Source organism: Nothoprocta perdicaria, unplaced genomic scaffold (genome assembly GCF_003342845.1).
Source record: "Nothoprocta perdicaria isolate Ctin4 unplaced genomic scaffold, notPer1 scaffold_9, whole genome shotgun sequence".
Lineage (NCBI taxonomy): Eukaryota > Metazoa > Chordata > Aves > Tinamiformes > Tinamidae > Nothoprocta > Nothoprocta perdicaria.
This window is the reverse complement of record NW_020456198.1, coordinates 2,188,219-2,207,993: the sequence shown is the minus strand read 5'-3', so window position 1 is coordinate 2,207,993 and position 19,775 is coordinate 2,188,219. Positions and strand designations below refer to the sequence as shown.

Genomic DNA, 19,775 nt, shown 5'->3' with positions numbered 1-19,775 from the left:
GGCCAGAGCCGCAGCGGCCGCGGCGGGGACCCCTGAGTGCGGGGTGCGCACGTACACACACACACACACCAGGGCCCCTCTGCGCTTCCCCGTGAGCCCACACAGCCACTGATGTTGCACAAGCCCCTAAGGAGGACGAGGCACGGAGCCCTGGTGCAACGAGTGCCTCTCACTCTCCCAAGCCAGGCGGCTGCTACCCAGAGGCCGGGTGTTCAAGTGCTTTCCGATAAGGAAGTGTGGCAGGTYCTTAATGATTGCGGCTTCAGGGCGCTCAGGCTGCCCCAACCCCAGCGTGGGCGCCGAGGTGGAGGCAGCCGCTGTGCCACTTGCCGCCACCAGCCTCCATTTTGTGCCGGGACTCTGCGCCCTGCCGCACAACAAGGCACCTGGCACCAGGTCACAGAACCGGGTCTGAATTTAGCGCAGCGACTGGAATTACCAGAGCACGCCCTACATTCCCCCTCCCCTGCATCCAACCTAGCGCCGCTCCCCCGTGCGCTCCTTWAATCCCGCAGATCAGGGGACTAGGAAAAACGCGCCCGCCCGCAGCACCGCGCCCGCCGGCGCCGCCGCCAACCAGCGAGCCGCGCGGGGCGGCGCCGCGGCCGCGCTCTTGGTGCGCGCGGCGCCGCCGCAGCCGCGGCGGGGAGGGCGGCGGCGCTGGCGGCCATGGAGGTGCAGGTGGCGCCGCTGCGGGCCTGGGACGACTTCTTCCCCGGCTCGGACCGCTTCGCGCGGCCCGACTTCAAGGACATCTCCAAGTGGAACAACAGGGTGGTCAGCAACCTCCTCTACTACCAGACCAACTACCTGATGGTGGCCGCCACCGTCGTCTCCATCGTGGGGTCAGTGGAGCYGCGGGCGCTGAGGGGAAGCGGGGGTTTTGGGGCGCCTCGAGGGGACCTTGTGGGGTCTGAGGGCCATGGGGGGTCTAGGGGGACCTTGTGGGGTCGAAAGGCCATGGCGGATTCCGAGAGGGGGAGGCGCTTTTTGCCATCCTCCTCATGGAGAGTGCGCTGAGAGCAACGCCCTGCTTGTGCCATTTGTTTACGTATTTATTTATTTATCTATTCCTTCTGTATTTCCCTTTCTTCCAGTTTTTAGATCACTGAGCATTCCTAGCAGGCTTTGTTTGTTTTTCTTGGGGGTGGGGGTGCTAGCAGATCTAAGAACGATATTCCCTCCCAGGCTGCTCAATAGGGCTCCAGGTACCCAGGGTTTTGCTTTGCTCATTTATTTTTATTATTTATTTCCATCAATTGTTCTCATATTTTCCCGAAGGGAAGGCACAGGCGGCGATGGCGGTAAGTGCTGAGAAGCTAAAGAGCATCATCCTCCGCAGGGGCCTAACGCTCCCTGCTAAAACCTGTCACCTGCCGCTGGACGCGCTGAGATAAACTGCGCTCTACACTAAAACGGGATCGTTTTGATTTTATAGCTTTGTGTTTATCCAAAGGAGACAGTGTCAGCTTCTTTTACTGCTGTCCTAACTTATACTGGAGAGCCTTAAGTATAAAGCACATTAGGAAACCTCCTCATGGACAACATGCTGGTAGTTTGCTTTCATCAGGCTCAGTTTTCCTAAAGAGAATTGGGAAATAGCTTTTTAACCTCCTTTTGAATTAAGGCCTATATGACCTTTATTTGTTTRTTTTTTGACCCAGCATTTTAAGCAAGAGATGCAGCAGAGGTTGTTGTGATCAAGCTTTTAATATGGATGCAGGAATATATTTTCTTTGCTCTCCACAATAGGCAAATGCTTAAATTGGAGGCACTAGGTTGAACTGGCTTTGGCGGCAGAGTGTCTTATCTTGTCTGCTGCAAAGGCTTAAAATTCTCTTTCTAAATCTGATTGTGTTGTTGTTTTTATTAAACAAGTTGTATCTGGTTAGAGCTTTTGAAGTGATTAACACAGGTTCTCAGTTAGGAAACTTTATGTTGCAAAGAATTTTGGGCTATGTTTTGTGAAAGGAAGGCCCCTCTATACTGCATTTTCTTCCTGTTTTTGGTGGAGTGTTGTGTAGTAAACTTGCTAGAGTGGTAAAATGTGACTTCTCTTGGCATTCCTGTGCTGCTGTGGTTAAATTCCTGTGTTCATCATCCCTCGTTTAGCAGCGCGGTGTTGTAGCCAAGTCTAAATGACTAGGCAAATCAAAGTGGAAAGGAAAGCAAGGAAAAAACGAAACTCCAAAAGAGAGATGAGGGGGGAAGAGAGTTTTGATACCTCTGGCTGGRAAACGGAAATCGGAAACAACTCTTAATTTCCTAAATTCCTTTCCCCTTCTGTACTTTCATTGCTCCTGCTCACATCAAGCATGATGCCTCTCCCACTTTCTTCAGGCTCAGTGTTTCTATTTCGCTTGGAGCAAGGGAGGGAAAGGAAGGAGGAAGGGCCTTGCAGATCACAATATGAGAACAACTATCCTCTTAATTTTGAGTAACCCACTGAGTTAAAAATTCTGGACAAGGAACAGATGGATTGGGATTTTTTTTTTTTTTTTTTTAGTTGTACCTCTTGTAGGCCTTGATCTCATTACAAATCCGTGTCTTCTAACCTTGAGGTAAAAGGAAAAGGGTGAAGAACCCTGAAGGCAACAGTGTAACTCTGAAAATGAAACTGTCCTTTGAACAGTGTAACTCTTCAATTGGGGAAAAACTATCCACTTCTAGCAAACAGTTTCCACTTGGCAACTTTGCAGCTCTGGGAGAAAGGCAAAGAGAGGTCTCCTGGTAAATTTATATTGATGACTAAATTGCAACCTTGTTTCATTCTGTCCTGCACAGGAATCCCCGAGTGATACATGGTGAATCATGGCTTTTTAGGAACTCGAGAGCATCATGTGGGCCTGGAGGCAGGATTATGCAAACAGCCAATGCAGGGGTCATTCTGTGATCAAAACTAAACTTAGCTCACAACCAACTCTACCTGCTCTTAAACCATCTAATTAGAAAGCCAGGTGCAGAGATAACAACACTTAAGCTATAGCTTCCATTCACTGCCTCTTGTACACGTTAAAAAAAAAAAAAAAAAAGTAGACTCTCCAACCTTTTACCATTTCTTTACAGGGTATGGAGTAACCTTACCATGCACATAATGGCATCTACTGCATGGGTCCCTCGTCTTCTCCTCCAGCTGCTTTTTCCTATAGCTATTGTTACATGTAAATGATGTTCAGTGCTTGGCCATCATGTATCTTGCTTTCARCCTACAGAAGGAACAGGGAATAATGGATCTGTGAGCAAGGAACTAAAACTACCTAATGAATGCTAATCTACTAAAACAGGCTAGTGACGGCAGCCTGGTCTCCTTGCTTCCTAAAAGAATTTATTAAGAATGAGTCAGGGCTCGCATGCTCAATTWTACTGTTACTCTGCTGCAGCTGAAAGAAAAAAAGAAAATTTCTAAGTGAAACTGTGTCCCTCTTCCCAGATGTAGGGACACTGGGGACTGCAGCCCCTTCTTGCCAGGAGGCAAGGCCTTGTCATTGTGAGTGATTTATGTTTTTTGGTGTTTGTTTTGTTTTTAATTAAAAGCAGTGCCTCCCGCATTGTTCTGCCTACCTATAAATAGCAATATATTTAATAGGTGTTGTTTGTCTTTGCTCTCACCCMCTCTTACACCACACATCTGTCTTAGTGTTCAGATTACTTGAATTCATAGGTTATTGCTAGGTAGCTGTTATTGCTAGGTAGTTGCCAAAGATTAATTTTAATCTGATAGTATGCAAAAAGTGCGATGGATTCCAGAGTGCCTCGTATAAGRAACTCTTCACCCTCATGTGACTTAACACCCCTCAGCAGCCCCGAGTCCCCTCTGCTCTAACATCTGCTGCCCTCCCCACCAGCAACCAACAAGGGGGTGTCTCCCCCAGACCTCCACCTTAGCTGACTGACTTGCTGTTAGAGTCCCCTTGCCACACCACACATTCCAGAACAGCAAAATGCTTAGTTTTCCTACTGCCTAATTAAAGAGTACAGAGGAGTGAGCAATGCACAGTGCCCCAAAACGTATGTTGCATGCTACAGAACTGGCAATTTAGCAGAAAGGCATCTGGCTCCCATTCTCAAAGCAATACAAATGAAAGGCTGCCCTTTGAAAACTTTTCATCAGGAAAGTAAAGCAGCACTGCTAAATCTTCAGATGCTGAGGACTGTCACCTAGCTATGACCAGACTTGTTACATCAGGCATTCATATTTTCACATGCTACCATTATTTACAACTGTATTAATTCATTAATAAACTTAAATAATCATATTGAGTTAATCTTCTGAAGTAGAATTTTTTAAGGCTGTGGGTATCCTGTTCTTGCTTTTTACATAGGCCATCCTCTTTCTGAGCTCATGCTGCCAGAGCCTTTTTTCCCCCTATGCTATAGTCATATCTTCTTCAAGTAAACCAGTCATCTCTTCTGCTATATGTGTAGACTTATATGCAGATCTACAAAATAATCTACCAAAAACAGTCAGTGTGGTAAGTCACTACGAGTCCAGGTTTAGGAATTTTCCTCTAAGCTGTTCAGTGAAACATGTAGGACAGAGTCTAGAAATGTGAATCCTGTTTAAAAAAAAAAAAAAAAAAAAAAAAAAAAAAAGCCTATCTCATCTTCAACTATTTTTGCCGGTCAGAGGTATCTGCTTAGCTGCCAGTGCTTACTCCCACACACAGCTACGCTCCGAGCTGCTGGGATCTCTGCTCTTCTTGGATATTGTCCCAACAAATACCGAGTCACACAGTTATATCCAGCACAGGACAGTGCCTGTGGCTCTGCTGCCCTTCATCAGCCTGAAGTCAGGCAAATTGCTTTYGTGTTGTTATTTCTTTTTCTATCTTTTCTTTATATGGAAGCAAATGTTGAGGCAAATGCTGTCTCTGAAGGGCAGCAGCACAGCTGCAAGTGGCTGGTACAGCCCTGAGGCAAAGCTGTAGTGATGGCCCTATCCAATTGATCTGTCCCAAGTGCACTGCAGGTTGCAGCATCCTATTTTGGGTGTTTCTGCTTACCCCAGAGAGCAATGCAGCATCCAGAAAGGTTGTGCCATCTGTTCTGGGCTCTTGTCACCTCTACACAGAGTTTAGTCCTGCTGTTCTGGCTTCTTTTAGGCTAGTGAGAACCAGTTGTCTGTCTTCCAACTTCCCATGGGCTTTTTTCCCTTCAAGTCATCTGAGCAGCATGAATTCAAGTTACCACAAACACTGCCATGCTTCTAGGTCGGTGTGTTACATATCTCAATATTTGAGAGGTCCAATAAATCCTTCCTAAAGAAAATTACATTTAGAAAGTGGTTTGTAACATAATTAATGGCTGATCACTTACTTTGTCACTGCAGCTTTGAAAGATTTCCATCCTTCTTGTCTGAGCATGAATTTGACTTATGCTTTTTATTTGGATATAAATATCAATATTAATGGTTCAATTATAAGGTGATTTCCTGTGCTTCTTATGCAGCACTGCTTTTCTCAGACACCAATGATCTGAAACAATTTGCTTTTTTTTTTTTTTCTTTCTAGCGCTTAGCTATTGTGCTGCTGCCAAATGACTGGGATAAAAATGGATAATGAAGGTTTTGCCTTCCTTTCAAATGCCATTGGCAGAGAAGATGTTCTTATGTAGTGATATTTGTTAAAATCTTTGATAGCACTGTGAATTATGCTGCATCTGTGGGCCATTCAAGCAGTAAAGGAGAGCCTGGCACATGAAACACTATCAGGTTACTGTATTCAGGAGCCCTGAAGTCYGTGGACACATGGCTAATAATCCAAATACCAATTCCCAGTGGCAACTGCTATCCCCATCTGTTCCCATGTGGCTCTGAATAACCTCATTTTATACTTCTGTTCACTGTTCTTTGTATGCATTGGAATGCAGCCCACTTCAGAAAACATGTAATTCAATTAACTTTACCCAGGAAAGTGGGATCCTTTGAATTCGTGTGTGTGGGAGAAGTATGGTGTAGTTTCCCCTTCAGGTCCCTTACATCAAGCCAGCAGTGCAGAACCTGCGCAGGAAAGAACCATAGAGCAAATCATTCTTCAGCTCTTTGATTTCAAATCTGGGAATCTTGCTCTTCTCCATTAGTTTCTGAATTCTATAGTAGAGAATGGATGGAGAAGATAAAACTTTGAGAGGAAAACATGTCCSAGTGGAACTTTGTCCTATTTTTCATTCCATCCTGGATGATCTTGTCAGCCATGGGGGATGTGAAACAGAGCTGCTGCAAGTTGTCTGACTGAGYTTGGCCACTTCTGTTCAAAGCTAGCTGGGAAGTGGAGGTGACTCCTGCCTCAAAAATCTTGTTCGTATGGTAGTATTTATACAACTGGACACGAGTGTAGTCCAGTCATGGGTCACCTCTTCCTGCTGCAGGGGAGTGAGGATGAAACCAGGTTCTTTCCAGAGCAACGCTGTTCACTTTTTCCAGCCTGGAAACTTAAGATTGACAGTTGAGAGCTAAATATAACCTGGCTGGCGGCAGGGAGTGACTCAGATGCAAAAAGCAGGGCTGCCCTATCACTGTTTCCCCAAGGCCACCCTGGTGCTCCAGCGTGAGTAGCAGAAGCAGGTGGGGAACCAGCTTGAATTTTAATCTATTTCCATCCAGTTGTCCTGTCTTCTGTTGGCACAATTGRCTTAAAGAATCAAGAGGCTGTATCTGTTTTAAAATAATTCTCTCCCTTCTCTAGGAGAGCAATTCTGGCAGGGCTGGTGTCTGCTTACCAGCCCAGCAACAGATATCATCTGCTTCTGCAGGATGCCAAGCAGAGACCACAAACCATAGCATCCTTTTCAGCAGTGCTGCAGAGCAACGACTCTATTTTATGTTAGCTTTGGGAAAGACCAGCTCTAAAACCTAAAAGAGTAAATCTTGATGACATTTGACTTTATCTGGGCAGCGCTATACTGCTGTGATAGTTGCAGCATCTCAGAGCATAACTGCAATAYGGTTAGACTAGTGTACCTACAAGCATATAGATTCATTCTCATTAAATCATGAGGCTTATTAATGTTTAACTAAAATAGTGGAGCCTGGGTCTCGTGCGAAGTATGTGAATGAGCTAAGTCACAACTGAAAGCTGAGGACAAAACAACCTCTGAAGTACTTGGGAAAGTGGTTTGAGCAGGTGAAGTTCTCACCCTGGCCCCAAAAAAGGGACAAGTGCTGCTGACAGTCCAAAGCTATTCCCACCCAATGTCTGGGTTTACTTGGTAACTCTTACAGCAGTAACAGAACACAAACCTCAACAGTGGCCCTCTTGCTAAACTTGGCTCTCCTCATGCTTCCTGCGAGATCTTTACCCCATGCTACTATTCCCCCTAWCCCTTGAGCAGGGTGTAAACAGGTATAGACACCAAAGAGGGATCRGAGGGATCTTTGCTTGGAAGAGCAAAGTGAAAGTTAAAGAAATAAGGGGTGAAAATCCAGCTTCTATAATCCTTGTTCTCACCTAGTATCTCCTGGAGTTATCACTGTTAGGAAAACCTTCCTAATCCTCTGCCATTGAGATTTGCCAACTCTGAGTCTGAAGTCAAGTGAGCAGATTGAGCAGAGGCAAGAGTTCTGGTTGCAAAGGAAAGAGGTGTTACAGAAACTCATCCTGAGCTATGCTCACAGAGAAAACTAGTAATTAAGGTGCTCAAACATCCTTTTTTTTTTTTTTTTTTGTCTGTTCTCTCTCTTTCCAGATTTCTGAGCCCCCTGAACATGCTTATTGGTGGTACTGTGGTGGTGCTGGTGTTCATGGGCTTTGTGTGGGTGTCGCACAACAAGGATATCCTCCGCAAGCTGAAGAAGCAGTACCCAAGCACCTTCGTAGTGGCCATTATGCTGTCCAGCTACTTCTTGATCTCCTACCTGGGAGACGTCATGGTGTTCATGTTTGGGATCACTCTTCCTCTGCTCTGTAAGTGGTTTCAGCTTCTCTGGAGAGGCTGGGGAGCAGGCTTGAGCCTTCCCAAGCCTGCAATRTCTAAATTAGCTCTTGGTTTTACAGTCTCATTACCTAAATTGTCCTCCCCAAGAAAAATAAATAAATAAATAAAATGGGGGGGGAGGGGGAGAAGGAAGGGAAGAGCACAGAACAACACAAGCTATCTTAAATGATATAACTATTTCAGAGATAAGAAAAGAACATCAAATGGATACTTACAGTTATTTAAGTCGTCATTTGGACTTCAGCTTCTTCAAATGATACTGTGCCTTTTGAAATTCTCTTAAGGTGGATGCTGTAAAAATTACATATTTTTTGGACATTAACAATTAAATAATGCTTTTCTATTATGCAGTGATGTTTGTCCACGCTTCTCTGAGGCTCCGGAACATAAAGAACAAACTGGAGAACAAAATGGAAGGAATTGGTTTGAAGAAGACCCCTATGGGCATCATACTGGATGCTCTAGAACAACAAGAGGAGAGCATCAACAAACTGGCTGACTACATATCTAAAGTGAAGGAATAAACAACTGTAACCTGGTATTTTTTCCTCTTGCAGGAGCGTAGTTGCTATTTACTCTTGTTCAAGCTTGCTTTCAGTTGGTGTACAAAGCAGGGAATGCACATGTGTCACAGATTAATACTTGCAGGATACAGGTATTCAGGGCTCCTCTAAGAATATAAGGAGAGTAACTTTTCTATTGTATAGCAAAATGTTTTGGTGTTTACACAAATACATACTAACTTGAACCTACTTGCTCGTCTCTTCTTGCTGGGGGGGAAGGGGCAGGAGATGGAATCCCTGTGGAACGCAGTTTTTCCAACCATCTTTGCTGCAGACTTGTCTGTTAAAAAGAGGAATGTCCCTTTTGTCCCCAGGCTCCACGATGGCAGTTCAGCCAGTTTACTGCACTATGCAGCACCTTTAAGCTGGCCAACTCCAAGGGGAGCTGGAATGTATCAAAAATAGGCATTTCTTGCATCCCTAAAACCCCTAGCTGAAGTGGTCTGGAGTGGGATCATGGTGTTAGCTCTAGTGCAGACAACGAAACTGCAACTCCTCTCTTGCAATGGTTATGGGCTCTTTTCTCACCTCACATTCCTCCTTTAGCAGACTGAAAGTCTAAATAGATTTAAGCATGAATAGAAATGATACCACACACCTATCATTTCCAGTAAAATGCACCCTTTTCTCTGAAATCTTGATCCTGTTGATATCTGTAGAAAGTGTTCTTGTTCACAGGAGAGCCAGAACTTCTTCACATAACACCTAAACTACAGCTAAACACAGGAAGAAAGAGCATTTGCAGTTAAACTAGACTAGCTATGACTCTAYCCTATAGATGTTTTTAATCACTGCTACTTTAGGACTTAGCTTGTTCTGCTTTAGTCTCTAAGGCTGTTTTGTAGATGAAGGTGTATGTGTGTGTGTGTGTGTGTGGTGACTTTGTGCATGGGTCTCTTTTTTTTTTTCTCTCCATATTGACCAGAATGAAAAGATGTAAGATAAAACATGCATCTTGCCATCTCTTTCTGGCACTATTCAAAGAAATAAACTGGATTTCAGGTTTACAAGTAAAAGCAATAAGTATCAAGATAAAATTTTGGAAACCCATTCCCAATTCATTAAGTATCTCTACCTGCAACAATTCTTGAAAGTGGTATAGGGGATTTTTTTTTTAAATATATATATTTTAGCTGCCAGTTTTGATGGAATTGTCTTGATAAAAGGTACCAAAAAYAAGTGGGGAAATCTCCAGGTGACACTCCATTTCAAATATTCTTGCATTTCTTTTTTACTAATAAAGGAACTGGTTTAATTAATAATAAAGCAACTATCCTAAAATTTGAGGCTTTTATGTAACTACTCATGTTTTTTCATAATGAATTGTGTAGAAATTTGAAAATGTCATTCCATTTAAATGTTATAATGTGATCAGTATTTATTGAAAGTGTCTGTGTATATTCCAGCTAAAGATTCAATTCTTCACTTGTGGCGCATGGTCTTTGTTTTATGAAAACTGTTACCACACCTAGAGAAGGTAGTAGCCTATTACTCAACCATACTGTTGAATTTTAAGAACTGCACAGTTATGAAGAAAAATAAACTCTAATGGTGATTACTGAGTGCATTTGTTTCAGGTTATGAGAAGAGACCRTACCTGAAGTTTGCATGTTCAGTTCCTACTGTTGGTGGAAATATCTATGGTATCATTAGAGGTAGAGTCATACCACAGCTCCTGCCACAAGGTTATGGTGGTGGTGAACTCCTGATTGAGTGCTCTGAGCCCTGCATGCCATAATTTTGGTGGGTGGGAAGCCTCTGTGCTGCAGGAAAATTACTAACTTCTGCATCCTCACAGAGGCTTCCCCCAGAAGGAGAGTCTTTGAGCACTTGTTCTTGCTGCCTCGGTCTTACATAACGAGGATTTTATTTTAATTAAGGTATTGTTAAGTGCCTTAGAGGTATTTCTCCCTGCTTTGGGATTACTGAGAGCCGTGGCTTGAAYGCAGCTATGACATTAGCTTTGTGTTGCAGTCAAGCTGCTGGTGTGGTCTCTATGCCAGGCTGTTTTGGTCCTGTGATTAATTTCCTGCTCAACAAGACTCTGTATTGAACTAGGGCTTAGCAGGGCCTGCTCAAAACACCCTCCGGGTACTTGCCAGGGCTGAAGGCCCAGAACAGGCTCCGCTTTGGGTGGAGCGGTGAGTTGGACTGAGCTGCCCCATTTAGCAATTCTAAAGTATTGCTTGATTCTCACTCCTTCCTTGTCCCACCTGCTTYTTCTCTGCTTCTCAGTTACTCACAGAAGCCAGGAGGGAGAGACTATCCTAGCAGTGCCCTGCAGAGCTGCCTTTTTGCATTCCGTTTAGACAGGAGAAGYTGTCTAAAATACCAGCTTGCTGCCTCTTCTTAAAGGGAGCAGTTCTGTCTTTACACAAAAGAGGCCTGTAAGAAGCGGAGGTGAAGTAAAAACAGTGCTTCCTTTTCACCCTCCCCTTACATGGTGATACTGTCATGTCTTAAAAATTGCTTGCTGAGTTTTAAGCAATCCATCTACTAGGCTGCTGCATGGAAGTTGCAAAGAGAGGTGCAGCAGAGAAGAAGCTTTTAGAAGTTTGGAGGCAATGCTCTAGTGAGGGATTTGAAAGAAACCAGCTTAACAGACACAGAAAGACCAAGGATAAAAGCTTGAGCCAAAGACAGCAGAGAGTCTTGGAAGCGGGGAGGTCTGATAAAGCAGGAATGAAAGCAATATAGTGATACCAAAAACACTGGGGCGGAAAGGAGTGCACAAAACAGCATTAGTCCCAAACGTGACTGAGCTTTAGCTGCCAGAGGAGCGGAAGGAACAAGGAAGCACCCACCTGAAGGCAACAACAAGCTGCAGAGCTGAGCATGCTAGGAGTAACGTGTCAGCTACAAGGTGGCAGGGGATATGCACATTAGCTAAAGGAAAGGCTTTGCTGTGAGGAGGAACACAGGAAACGACATGGTTATGAGACTGTGCAATAYAGCCTGAAATTGCTAAAACAAATAGGTCTTCTGCAGATGCATTCCTCAGAGATGTCGCTTTTCTCGAATTGCCTTAGAAGGGAGGCTTGCAACAACAAGAAAAAGCAATTAAGAAAAATTCACAATATTAAGTAAAACCAAAGCTACACAGAAAGACTACATCTGTCTTAAGGTGTTTAACCAACCATGTCTAGCCCATCTCCCTCCATTGCTAGGGGCAAGACACRCTCTTCACACCCTCCCTGGAAGGAATGCTCAGTTCCTCAAGCCCACCACAGAACGGGTACGAGGCCAGCTGAGCAGCAACGCAGAGAGCGATCTGCTAGGGTGGGTACAACGTGAAGCGGCAGAGAGGATTAAGGTTTACATCAAGGACAGATGCATCATGAGGAACAAACATTACAGCTCTCAGAACAGATCAYGACCTCTTTTATACACTGACCTAGTACAATACCAGCTAGAATGTATTCTGTAATACACGTAGCTTAAAACCATCAGGCCTTTGCACTCAACATCCCATACGTTAAAGTGTCTTCTTGGCTCTAGAGACAGCAGCTCTGCTCTGTAGACCTGTTAGCCACAGAACTGCTGCACACATCTTACGTAGAGAACCTTTATTTCATTTCTGTTTCCTCAGCCTAAAAAATAAAGCTGTTTACACAGAAACCAAATGTATTTCTTATGAACAGGAGAATAAAGCAAGGAGCATGTTGTGGAAAGCAGGATAAGAGAAAGCACAACATGTTCCTGGAGAATGTGAACGTAGAAAGACAACATGGAAGCAGAGTTGTTTACTGACAAACCACACAGATTTAAGGTTATCGATGCCTCTGAGAAAATAACTCCCACAGCAAACTGGAGCCTCCGGTCCATGGGGCAGACAGATGGCACCACGGTCGTTTGGTAGCTGGTGGAAACTCTTAACATGGACATTTCCTGTTACGGCCTTTTCCATCACCCTTACAAAAGTGCATTTTGCAAGCTTTGTTCCCAGAGAGTCACAAACACCACCTGGCTTCTGAAGAAGACATCTGGTGAAACAATTGTAAGCAAACCTTGCACAGTCCTTATTTCAAGGTGTTTTCTTCAGATCTGTCTGGTCTCTTACTCCAACTGCTTTGGCAATGGCACCTAGACAAGGGAAATAAAGRAATATTACAAGGAAAATTCCCAGTCTTATTTCCATACCAGCTTAGGTTAATATATACCTTCAGAAACTACAATATGGTCAAACATATAAAAGCTAAGACCTTGAAGGACTTCAGGTYAGGAATTTATTTTTGTTCACAGTTCCCTACTTGATATTTGCAGGTTAAAAGATTTGGTTGGGTGAAAAAACAATATCAGTAAGCGCATGGCATTTTCTTTATCTTTCTACAAGCTGTAATAACAACTGTTAAGAATCGGCCCATTAAAGACAGTCCACACATTCACCTTTTTATCCCATAGTCTCCCRACCAGGGGGCACCCAGGCTGACAGGGTTTGCAGGGATCTGCCCAGGGGCCACCACGGAGCTCTTACAAAACTCTGCATTTTCTGTGCACAACAGAAAAGAACCAAAACCTCAAACTGAGCAGTCACGGGGAACAGCCATGAGCCATACCCAAGGACACAGAGTTCTGCTCACTCTGCTTTCCACATGCACTCGCTCCCACCCCTTWTTATCTTCTCCAAGTGTCCATGAACCTCAACAAGCACAAGTGCAAAGTACTGACTCTTTTATCTCACCAAGAAGCAAATAAATCCGAGCACCTGGCTGACCTCAGGGATTAACAGACACCAACTACAAGTGGCCGAGCTCTGCAGGCTGCCTACGGACACRGCAAACCCTCATTCCCTCTCTGCCACATCACAGAAACCTGGGATTTGCCTGGAAGCACCTTCTTCTGCTACTGCTTAGCATCCCAGGCAAGAGCCACTGGAAAAGAAAAAAGATCCCAGCTTTTTTCCCAACCCCTCTCTAACTGCTATTTATAAAATCCTGCTGGGGCTTTGAGGACGAGTTAACAAACAGGGAACGGCTGGGATTAACGGCACTGCTCCAAGGCACCTGCTAGCCCARGTCTCCTAATCCTTGCCTTGCTGTGGGCTGTGCTCTGCCCGAAAGCAAGAACACTGTCACCTTCCCTTTCTCTAGGAAAAAGGGAGAGGAAAAGGAATAACAGCAGCAGTGAGAGAGTTTTTCATTGGCAGGAAAGTCTCCTATCCCAGCATGCGAATGCAAGCCCCTTTTTGGGTGAKCTACCAAAAAGCAGCTGTTTGGTTATACCTGCACAAAAGCAGTTCTTTTCCGACAAGGGACTCAAAATACAGAATATATACTGAGATCTAGAAAGACGGGAAGCTGCTTGGAGCCCTGGCTGCAGTTCAACCACTCCTGCCATTAAAACCCAGACAAAAGCAAAAATGATTTGGGGACAGATAGTAGTGTTAAATCTGCATAGGGAGGCAGAGGTCCCTGCAAGGGCCCTCGCTTTAAAGGTTCTGGAAAAAAATCTCTCTCCAAAATTACAGAGCAGATAATTACCTGTGTTTGGACACAAATGAAAGCAAACTGTGACTCATCATCCAAAAAAGTCAGTGTGAAAATGTGAATTATGAAACACAATTTGACCATTTCTATTTGCAAAGGATTTCCTGGCTTCTTTCTGTAGTGTAAGCAACACCACCAGTTGGCTGACATTGCCAGCTTCAAACACATCCCTTGGACACAAGTATTCCTTGGGGAATGGCACAATGCAAGGAAATACAACATTCTGAGAAGTCAAAAGGTTAAATATGGTGACTAACATTTTAAAAAGTGGCTTGTGAGCATCTTAGACCTGCATTTGAGTCGTTGTGAGCTCTTTCATTGAAACATTTATGTGTAAGGGAATGTAAATTCCCTTCAGTAGTTTTACTTTCCTCCTATAATTTTGCTCTATCTTTTTAAACTTTTTAAACTTTAAACTTTTWAAACCCAATTATGGAAAATAAGAACAAAACTTACACCTTTTGCAGCAAATTAGCATATTAGAGGASCAATGATTTCAGCTGAAATATTTTAAGGCAAACATAAAAACATATTACATCCTCAGGTAGCCAAGAAAACACAGCTTTTATCTGTCCTGTAGGGAGAAGTCCAAATGCAACTCATAGGCTCAAATGGGAAAAATATTGCAGTGCGGGTTTTTTCTACATCACTGCTAGGCGGCATAAAGAAAATAACTCTATAAAAATGTATTTTCCTCACACGAAAGCTTAATTTCAGATTAAATTCAGCTTCGTCCTTCCCTGACATCTTTCCTCAGGTTTGCCACAGTGTGTTTTAGGGTGCCAGAGCTGCACAGTGCTGGCCCAGAGCCCTGCCAAGGCCCTGGGAGCCCCAGGAGCTGGGGGCTGGCACAGCTGCCTAGCAGACCGGGGGACCCATTATCCTGCAGACATTTGGATGCTCAAATTATATATTAAGATCTGCATTTTGATAATAAGAATTAGTAAAACAGTTCCTGTTGCTCTCCTGCAACAGCTATTATCACAGTATTTTCATGTCAAAATAATGACTATATTACTACTATTATTAATACTGAATTCCTGTCTACTGCTTGACAGAAATTGGAAATCCCCCTTGGATTTCCTCTCYTTCCCCCATGACTGTGCTGCATAAGGGTTGAAGTTTCCCTCTCGCTCCTCATGTCCACCAGCTTGCTGATCTATTTAGGCAGAGTTTATCGTTTCCCTCGGGGTGGTGGGATCATGCAGAAGGTCTCAGTGCCGGGACAGCGGTCACCGCCTGCAGTCCTTAGCACCCAGCGTRTTGCTCGTCTTGGAGGCGGCGATGGGCTGGTGTGGAGCTGGGTGCCTCAGCAAGGCGGAACCCCCAGCCCGCCGCTCTCCACACCTACCGGTTTCAGGTAAGCCACGTTGCTCTGMCGGATGTCGTTGAGGAGCTGATCCCTCGGCGTGATTTCCACGAGCGGTGGCGGCCTCCTCCGGGGGATCGGCTTGAGCGTCTTGATGACGTCCTTGAGGTTGGTTTTCTCGGCGGGCTCCACGTACTCGGGCACGGCCGGCTTGCGCTGCGTCTTCTTGAGCTTGACCACGCGGAAGGAGACRGGCTGCGCGGCGGGCGGCGGGGCGGGCGCCGGCGGCCCCGCGCTCTCCTTCCTCTTGCTCGGCGACACCGCGGTGGGAGCGGGCGGCCTGGGCGCCGGTGGAGGCTCCTGTGGCATCGCCTGCGGCATCGGGCCCCCCAGCATCTCCCACATGCCCGGCGGCAGCCCCAGTCCGTTCTCCAGCATGGTTATGAGCTCCCGCTGCTCCTTCATCTGCTGCTGGCGCTGCTCCTGGTGCCTCTTCTGCCGCTGCTTGTCCAGGTTCCTGCTCAGCAGGTTGGTGACCACCATGCGGGGCCCGGGCAGCTCGAAGTGGTAGCCCATCTTGAGCAGCGTGGGGTTGGCCTTCAGCAGCCGCGCGATCTCCATCTCGGCCTGGTGGCCCAGCAGGCTGCGCTGGTTGTGGAAGCGCAGCTCCGTGAGGCTCTCGTTGTACTGCAGGCACCTCATGATGGCCACGATGCCCTTGCCCGAGATGAAGTTGGAGTCGATGTTCAAGGTGGCGATGCTCCGGTTTTCGCGCAGCATGTTGGCCAGCGCAAAGGCAACGTTGTCGTCGGCGCCCACGTTGGCCAGACTGAACGTCTTGACGTTCTTGTTCTTCTTCATGGCGTTTACAAAGTCTATCAGCATTTCTTTGGGGATGTTTTCGATGTTGTTCAGGTTGACCTCTTTCACGTCCGGGTTGTTTTTGCGGACTTTCTCCAAACTCTCCTCTAAATTGGTTTGATTTCCTGAGGGTCTGGCACTCAGCTTTATGAAGCTAGCATCCAGTGCTAACTTTTTGGGGATGTTTAATTTCGATATTTTCTTTTCATTTTCCTCTTGCTTTTCAGTGAGCTCCTCTGAGTCTGTACCTGACTCCTTACTTATCTGATCTCTGTGACTGTTTTCATTGGTGTCAGTCTCTGTTGTCTGCAATTCGTTCTCATCATGCTCTTCTTCCCCCTCCTCCTCCTCTTCTTCATCTTCCTCTTCTCCTTCCTCCTCCTCCTCCTCCTCCTCTACCTCCTTGTCACTCGCGTCTTTGCTTGTCTCCGCAGCTGGCGCTACTGAGTTGGACACGTGCTCGTTTTGATAGCGTCTCTCCTTCTCCACCTCGGGCCACCTCCTGCTCTCAGCACTGCCAGCGTCGCCCGCGTCTCCTCCCGCCTCCTCTGCACCCGTTCTCTGAGGAAGGCAAAAACCCAGAGCTGACGCAGCTGCACGTTTGCTTTATGTCAAAGTCAGACTTTCAGACGCCTCTACACCCAACTCTACAACCCAACCCAACRGGAATATTTCGCATAAAGCACCATGACCTGTAGGTCAAGGCTGCCCCACAAAGCTGGTTTCTGTGTTTTGTGTAAGTTTTGTTGTTTCCCTGATGAGAGRGAAAGCTCCCTTTGCATGCCACGAGCACCAGGAATCAACGGGGACCGCGTGTACGGCCCCAGAAAGCCCACGGAGGGGATACTGGACCCCCAGTGTGTAGGACTAGGGTTCTGAGTGCCTCTCTAGGGCATCACAGGTAAGGACAAATTGCTAAAGATGAAGCAAAATGTGTGCCCAATTTASACGCATGTTTGGAGCTGGTCTGCTGGGGAGGGTGGACGTTTCTGCAACAGRATAATCGGGCACTTTTGGCAGTGAATTCCCCATCACTGAGAAACGCCGTGCTAATGCACATCAAAATATTCTCCTGCAACTAGTTGCATCAGGGCCTGTTGTTCACGGAAAGTCAGATTAAATGGTCATAATTCCATTTCTGCCCTTAGAGCAACAAATCCTAATAGCTGCAAAATGCAGCCCTAATTCCAAAAAAAATGTCTAAGCATGACCTTAGTTGGAAGACATAAAGGAACTAGCATAAATTTAAGAACAGCATTGAAAATGGCTGGGCTCATCCCTAGAGTTTGATGCTTGGTCAGTAATGAATRTTGCACACTGTAAAAAYGTGGGCCTTTTTTTTTGCAGTGTGACATTAATTTCCATCAATTGTTACATCTACCTTTTGCTTATTAATGCAAATTTTCTAGGGAAAAGCAGACTACTAAATCTGAAAAAAGTCAAGTAAATCTGAGCTGCAGTTGCTGAACTGATTTTGTTACAATCTCTCTGTCATTTGCTCTGGTGAAAGAAAATCAGGATTTACTTATGTGAGAAAAAAACATAAGCAAAGAATTAGAAAATAATAATAATAACAACAATAACAACAACAACAACAACAACAACAACAACAACAGAATGCTGGTAACAGCCCAAGCTGGATCCTGTCACTACTTGGGCTTTTAGGTAGGATTTAAGCTCATAGCTTGCGCTGTACGTAAGAACCAGAAACAGAGGCAAGCGATAATATTAAAGGTATTTAAGAGAAGCAAAATCTCTAGCACTGCTCTCTTAAAATACACCCTTCAGCAGACACCCCATAGATATTTGTGGGTTTTTGCTCTTTACCTCCGAGGGCAGGAGGGTGACRGGAACTCTCTCGTCCTCGAGCATGCGCCGCGACGCCTTCTGCCAGTACAGGTAGTCGACGAGGGAGCGGTGGTCGAAGCTCCCAGTCGGTGCTTTCTCCGTCTGGTCTTTCTGTATCATCCCAACGGGGACCTTGGGGTCTGGAGCCATCACTTCCATTTCACACTGTAGCTCCTTGAGCTCTTCGGGGGAGAGATTCGCCAGGATTTCGTCCTCATCGATGTCCTCGGCACATACCTCCTCCTCGGAGTTTTGGCTGGGTTCAGACATGCTCTCCTTCCTCTGCTACCAATTTAAACTTAATGAAGAAGARTGATTTAAAAGCTGGTTTTCCCACTAGCAGCAGTTCACTCGGTTAGATGGACAACTTTGTATTTTGGTCATGAGCTGCAGCAGCTCCTCATCTCAGTGTGGGAGACGGGCAGGGAGACCAAGTCTATATTAAGCTGCACTTGGCTGGATAAAGAGAATTTATGGAGATGCTGCCATGCTCCATTTTCAGCAACTTGTCAGCTGTGCAAACTCCTCTGACATTTCAGTGCAGCTGGTGTGTCCCCATTGAGTAACACAGAAGATGGCCCCTTTTCTAGAGGATTCCCGTGGCCTCATGCCTCGCATGCTTCACCCTAGGCATGAATTGCCTCGGGTCCACCGGGGAAACCAACAGCACCTGCAACGTTTGTGGCGTGGAATATTATATTGCAAGATGAATCGTACAAGTTCTGCATATCAATATTGTCAAAAGATGGCTTTAATGATTATTTTTTGGGCAGCTTGCAGAAAATCTATGATTTTCTCCTGGTTTTATAGCCTTTGGAGAAGTTAAAGCCTTGTTGAATACTGAAGGTAGGTTTGATTTGGGTTTGTCTGTCCCACAGCTCATTGAGTTTCCCAAATACCAGCTCTTGATTAAGAAAAAACATCCAAGGCTTAAAAAGGCAGGTGAAAATTCAGTATGAAGAGTAATCTGTGCTCGATGGGAGAGATCTCTGGTGTGTGGTGGGGCCTGAAGGATGTTAGGCATGAAACAGGCCTTGCTTGCAAGCTCACAGGCGCTGCCCAGGAGCAGTGTCCTTCTGTCCATCGTGGCGATGGTGAAAGGAGGAGAAACCAGYCCATGTCCTGGGGCGGGCAGGGTCCCTGGTAAGGCTGTTTTTAGTGGAGATCCCTGTTGGCCTTGGTCGGTCATGCACGATTGGATTCTCCCTCCAGGGAGATAACACCAGGACAGTGACAAGGATTTGAGGGCATTTTGCTCCGAGGTTATTCTTAGTCTTTTAACCCTATATTAATGGGTTGGGGTCTTTGAGCTCCTCATCCTAGCCAAGATCTTCAAGGACTATGGATAAATGAATAGTTTGTACCTGAAGTCACTATGGTGAGATTCTGCAAATAGATTTGGACTTGCATAAATACTGGACTCTACCATGGACATGATCTGCACCCTCAACAGGCCGTGGCTGGCACTTCATCTGAGATTCATCTTTTCCCTACTTGTTACTATCTTTTTAAAGAATTAGTGAGTACAAACATAYCTGTTACTATATATATGCATATATTCTGTTCCTAGAGCTGATATAACTATAGAAGTTATTTTCAATTGTTTTTCTTTTTTAAGTCTCTGTTCTAGATTGAAAGGTCTCCTCTGCTTAGAATATTTGTATGCTACTAAATTTACATGATAAAGCAGCAGGCTGTATCGTTGATGTCTGTGTTCATGGCTGTTTCRTGAAAACTAAATTGCATGGGCTGGTAATTTCTCTACTACAGCACAGT

The 19,775-nt window shown here is 45.4% G+C and overlaps 2 protein-coding genes across 8 annotated transcripts; one reads left to right on the top strand and one right to left on the bottom strand.

Annotated features, from left to right (window-relative positions):
* The first annotated feature begins 638 nt into the window (after window positions 1-638).
* On the top strand, window positions 639-9,979 carry ARL6IP5 (ADP ribosylation factor like GTPase 6 interacting protein 5). Its single transcript, XM_026052518.1, has 3 exons — window positions 639-845; window positions 7,684-7,901; window positions 8,284-9,979. Exons 1-3 carry the CDS (start codon window positions 670-672, stop codon window positions 8,454-8,456), a joined length of 567 nt encoding a protein of 188 aa, XP_025908303.1. The 5' UTR covers window positions 639-669; the 3' UTR covers window positions 8,457-9,979.
* A 2,449-nt stretch (window positions 9,980-12,428) lies between these two features.
* Window positions 12,429-18,269, bottom strand: LMOD3 (leiomodin 3). 7 transcript variants are annotated; one of them, XR_003251477.1, is made up of 3 exons: window positions 13,329-13,381; window positions 12,882-12,984; window positions 12,429-12,578 (listed from the first exon to the last, which is right to left on the bottom strand). XR_003251477.1 is itself a non-coding variant. In XM_026052598.1 (3 exons), exons 1-3 carry the CDS (start codon window positions 18,267-18,269, stop codon window positions 12,552-12,554), a joined length of 1,665 nt encoding a protein of 554 aa, XP_025908383.1. In that variant the 3' UTR covers window positions 12,429-12,551. The 7 variants fall into 7 exon arrangements, 1 of the variants encoding a protein (XP_025908383.1); XR_003251476.1 differs by having other exon boundaries at window positions 13,308-13,374; XR_003251474.1 differs by lacking the exon at window positions 13,329-13,381 and adding an exon at window positions 13,201-13,321.
* Between the last annotated feature and the right edge of the window lie 1,506 nt (window positions 18,270-19,775).

Bases quoted from the DNA above. Each gene is read 5' to 3' on its own strand.
- ARL6IP5 (XM_026052518.1), top strand. From the start codon at position 670: ATGGAGGTGCAGGTGGCGCCGCTGCGGGCCTGGGACGACTTCTTCCCC. The intron at 7,902-8,283 runs GTAAGTGGTTTC...TCTATTATGCAG, and splicing joins GATCACTCTTCCTCTGCTCT to TGATGTTTGTCCACGCTTCT.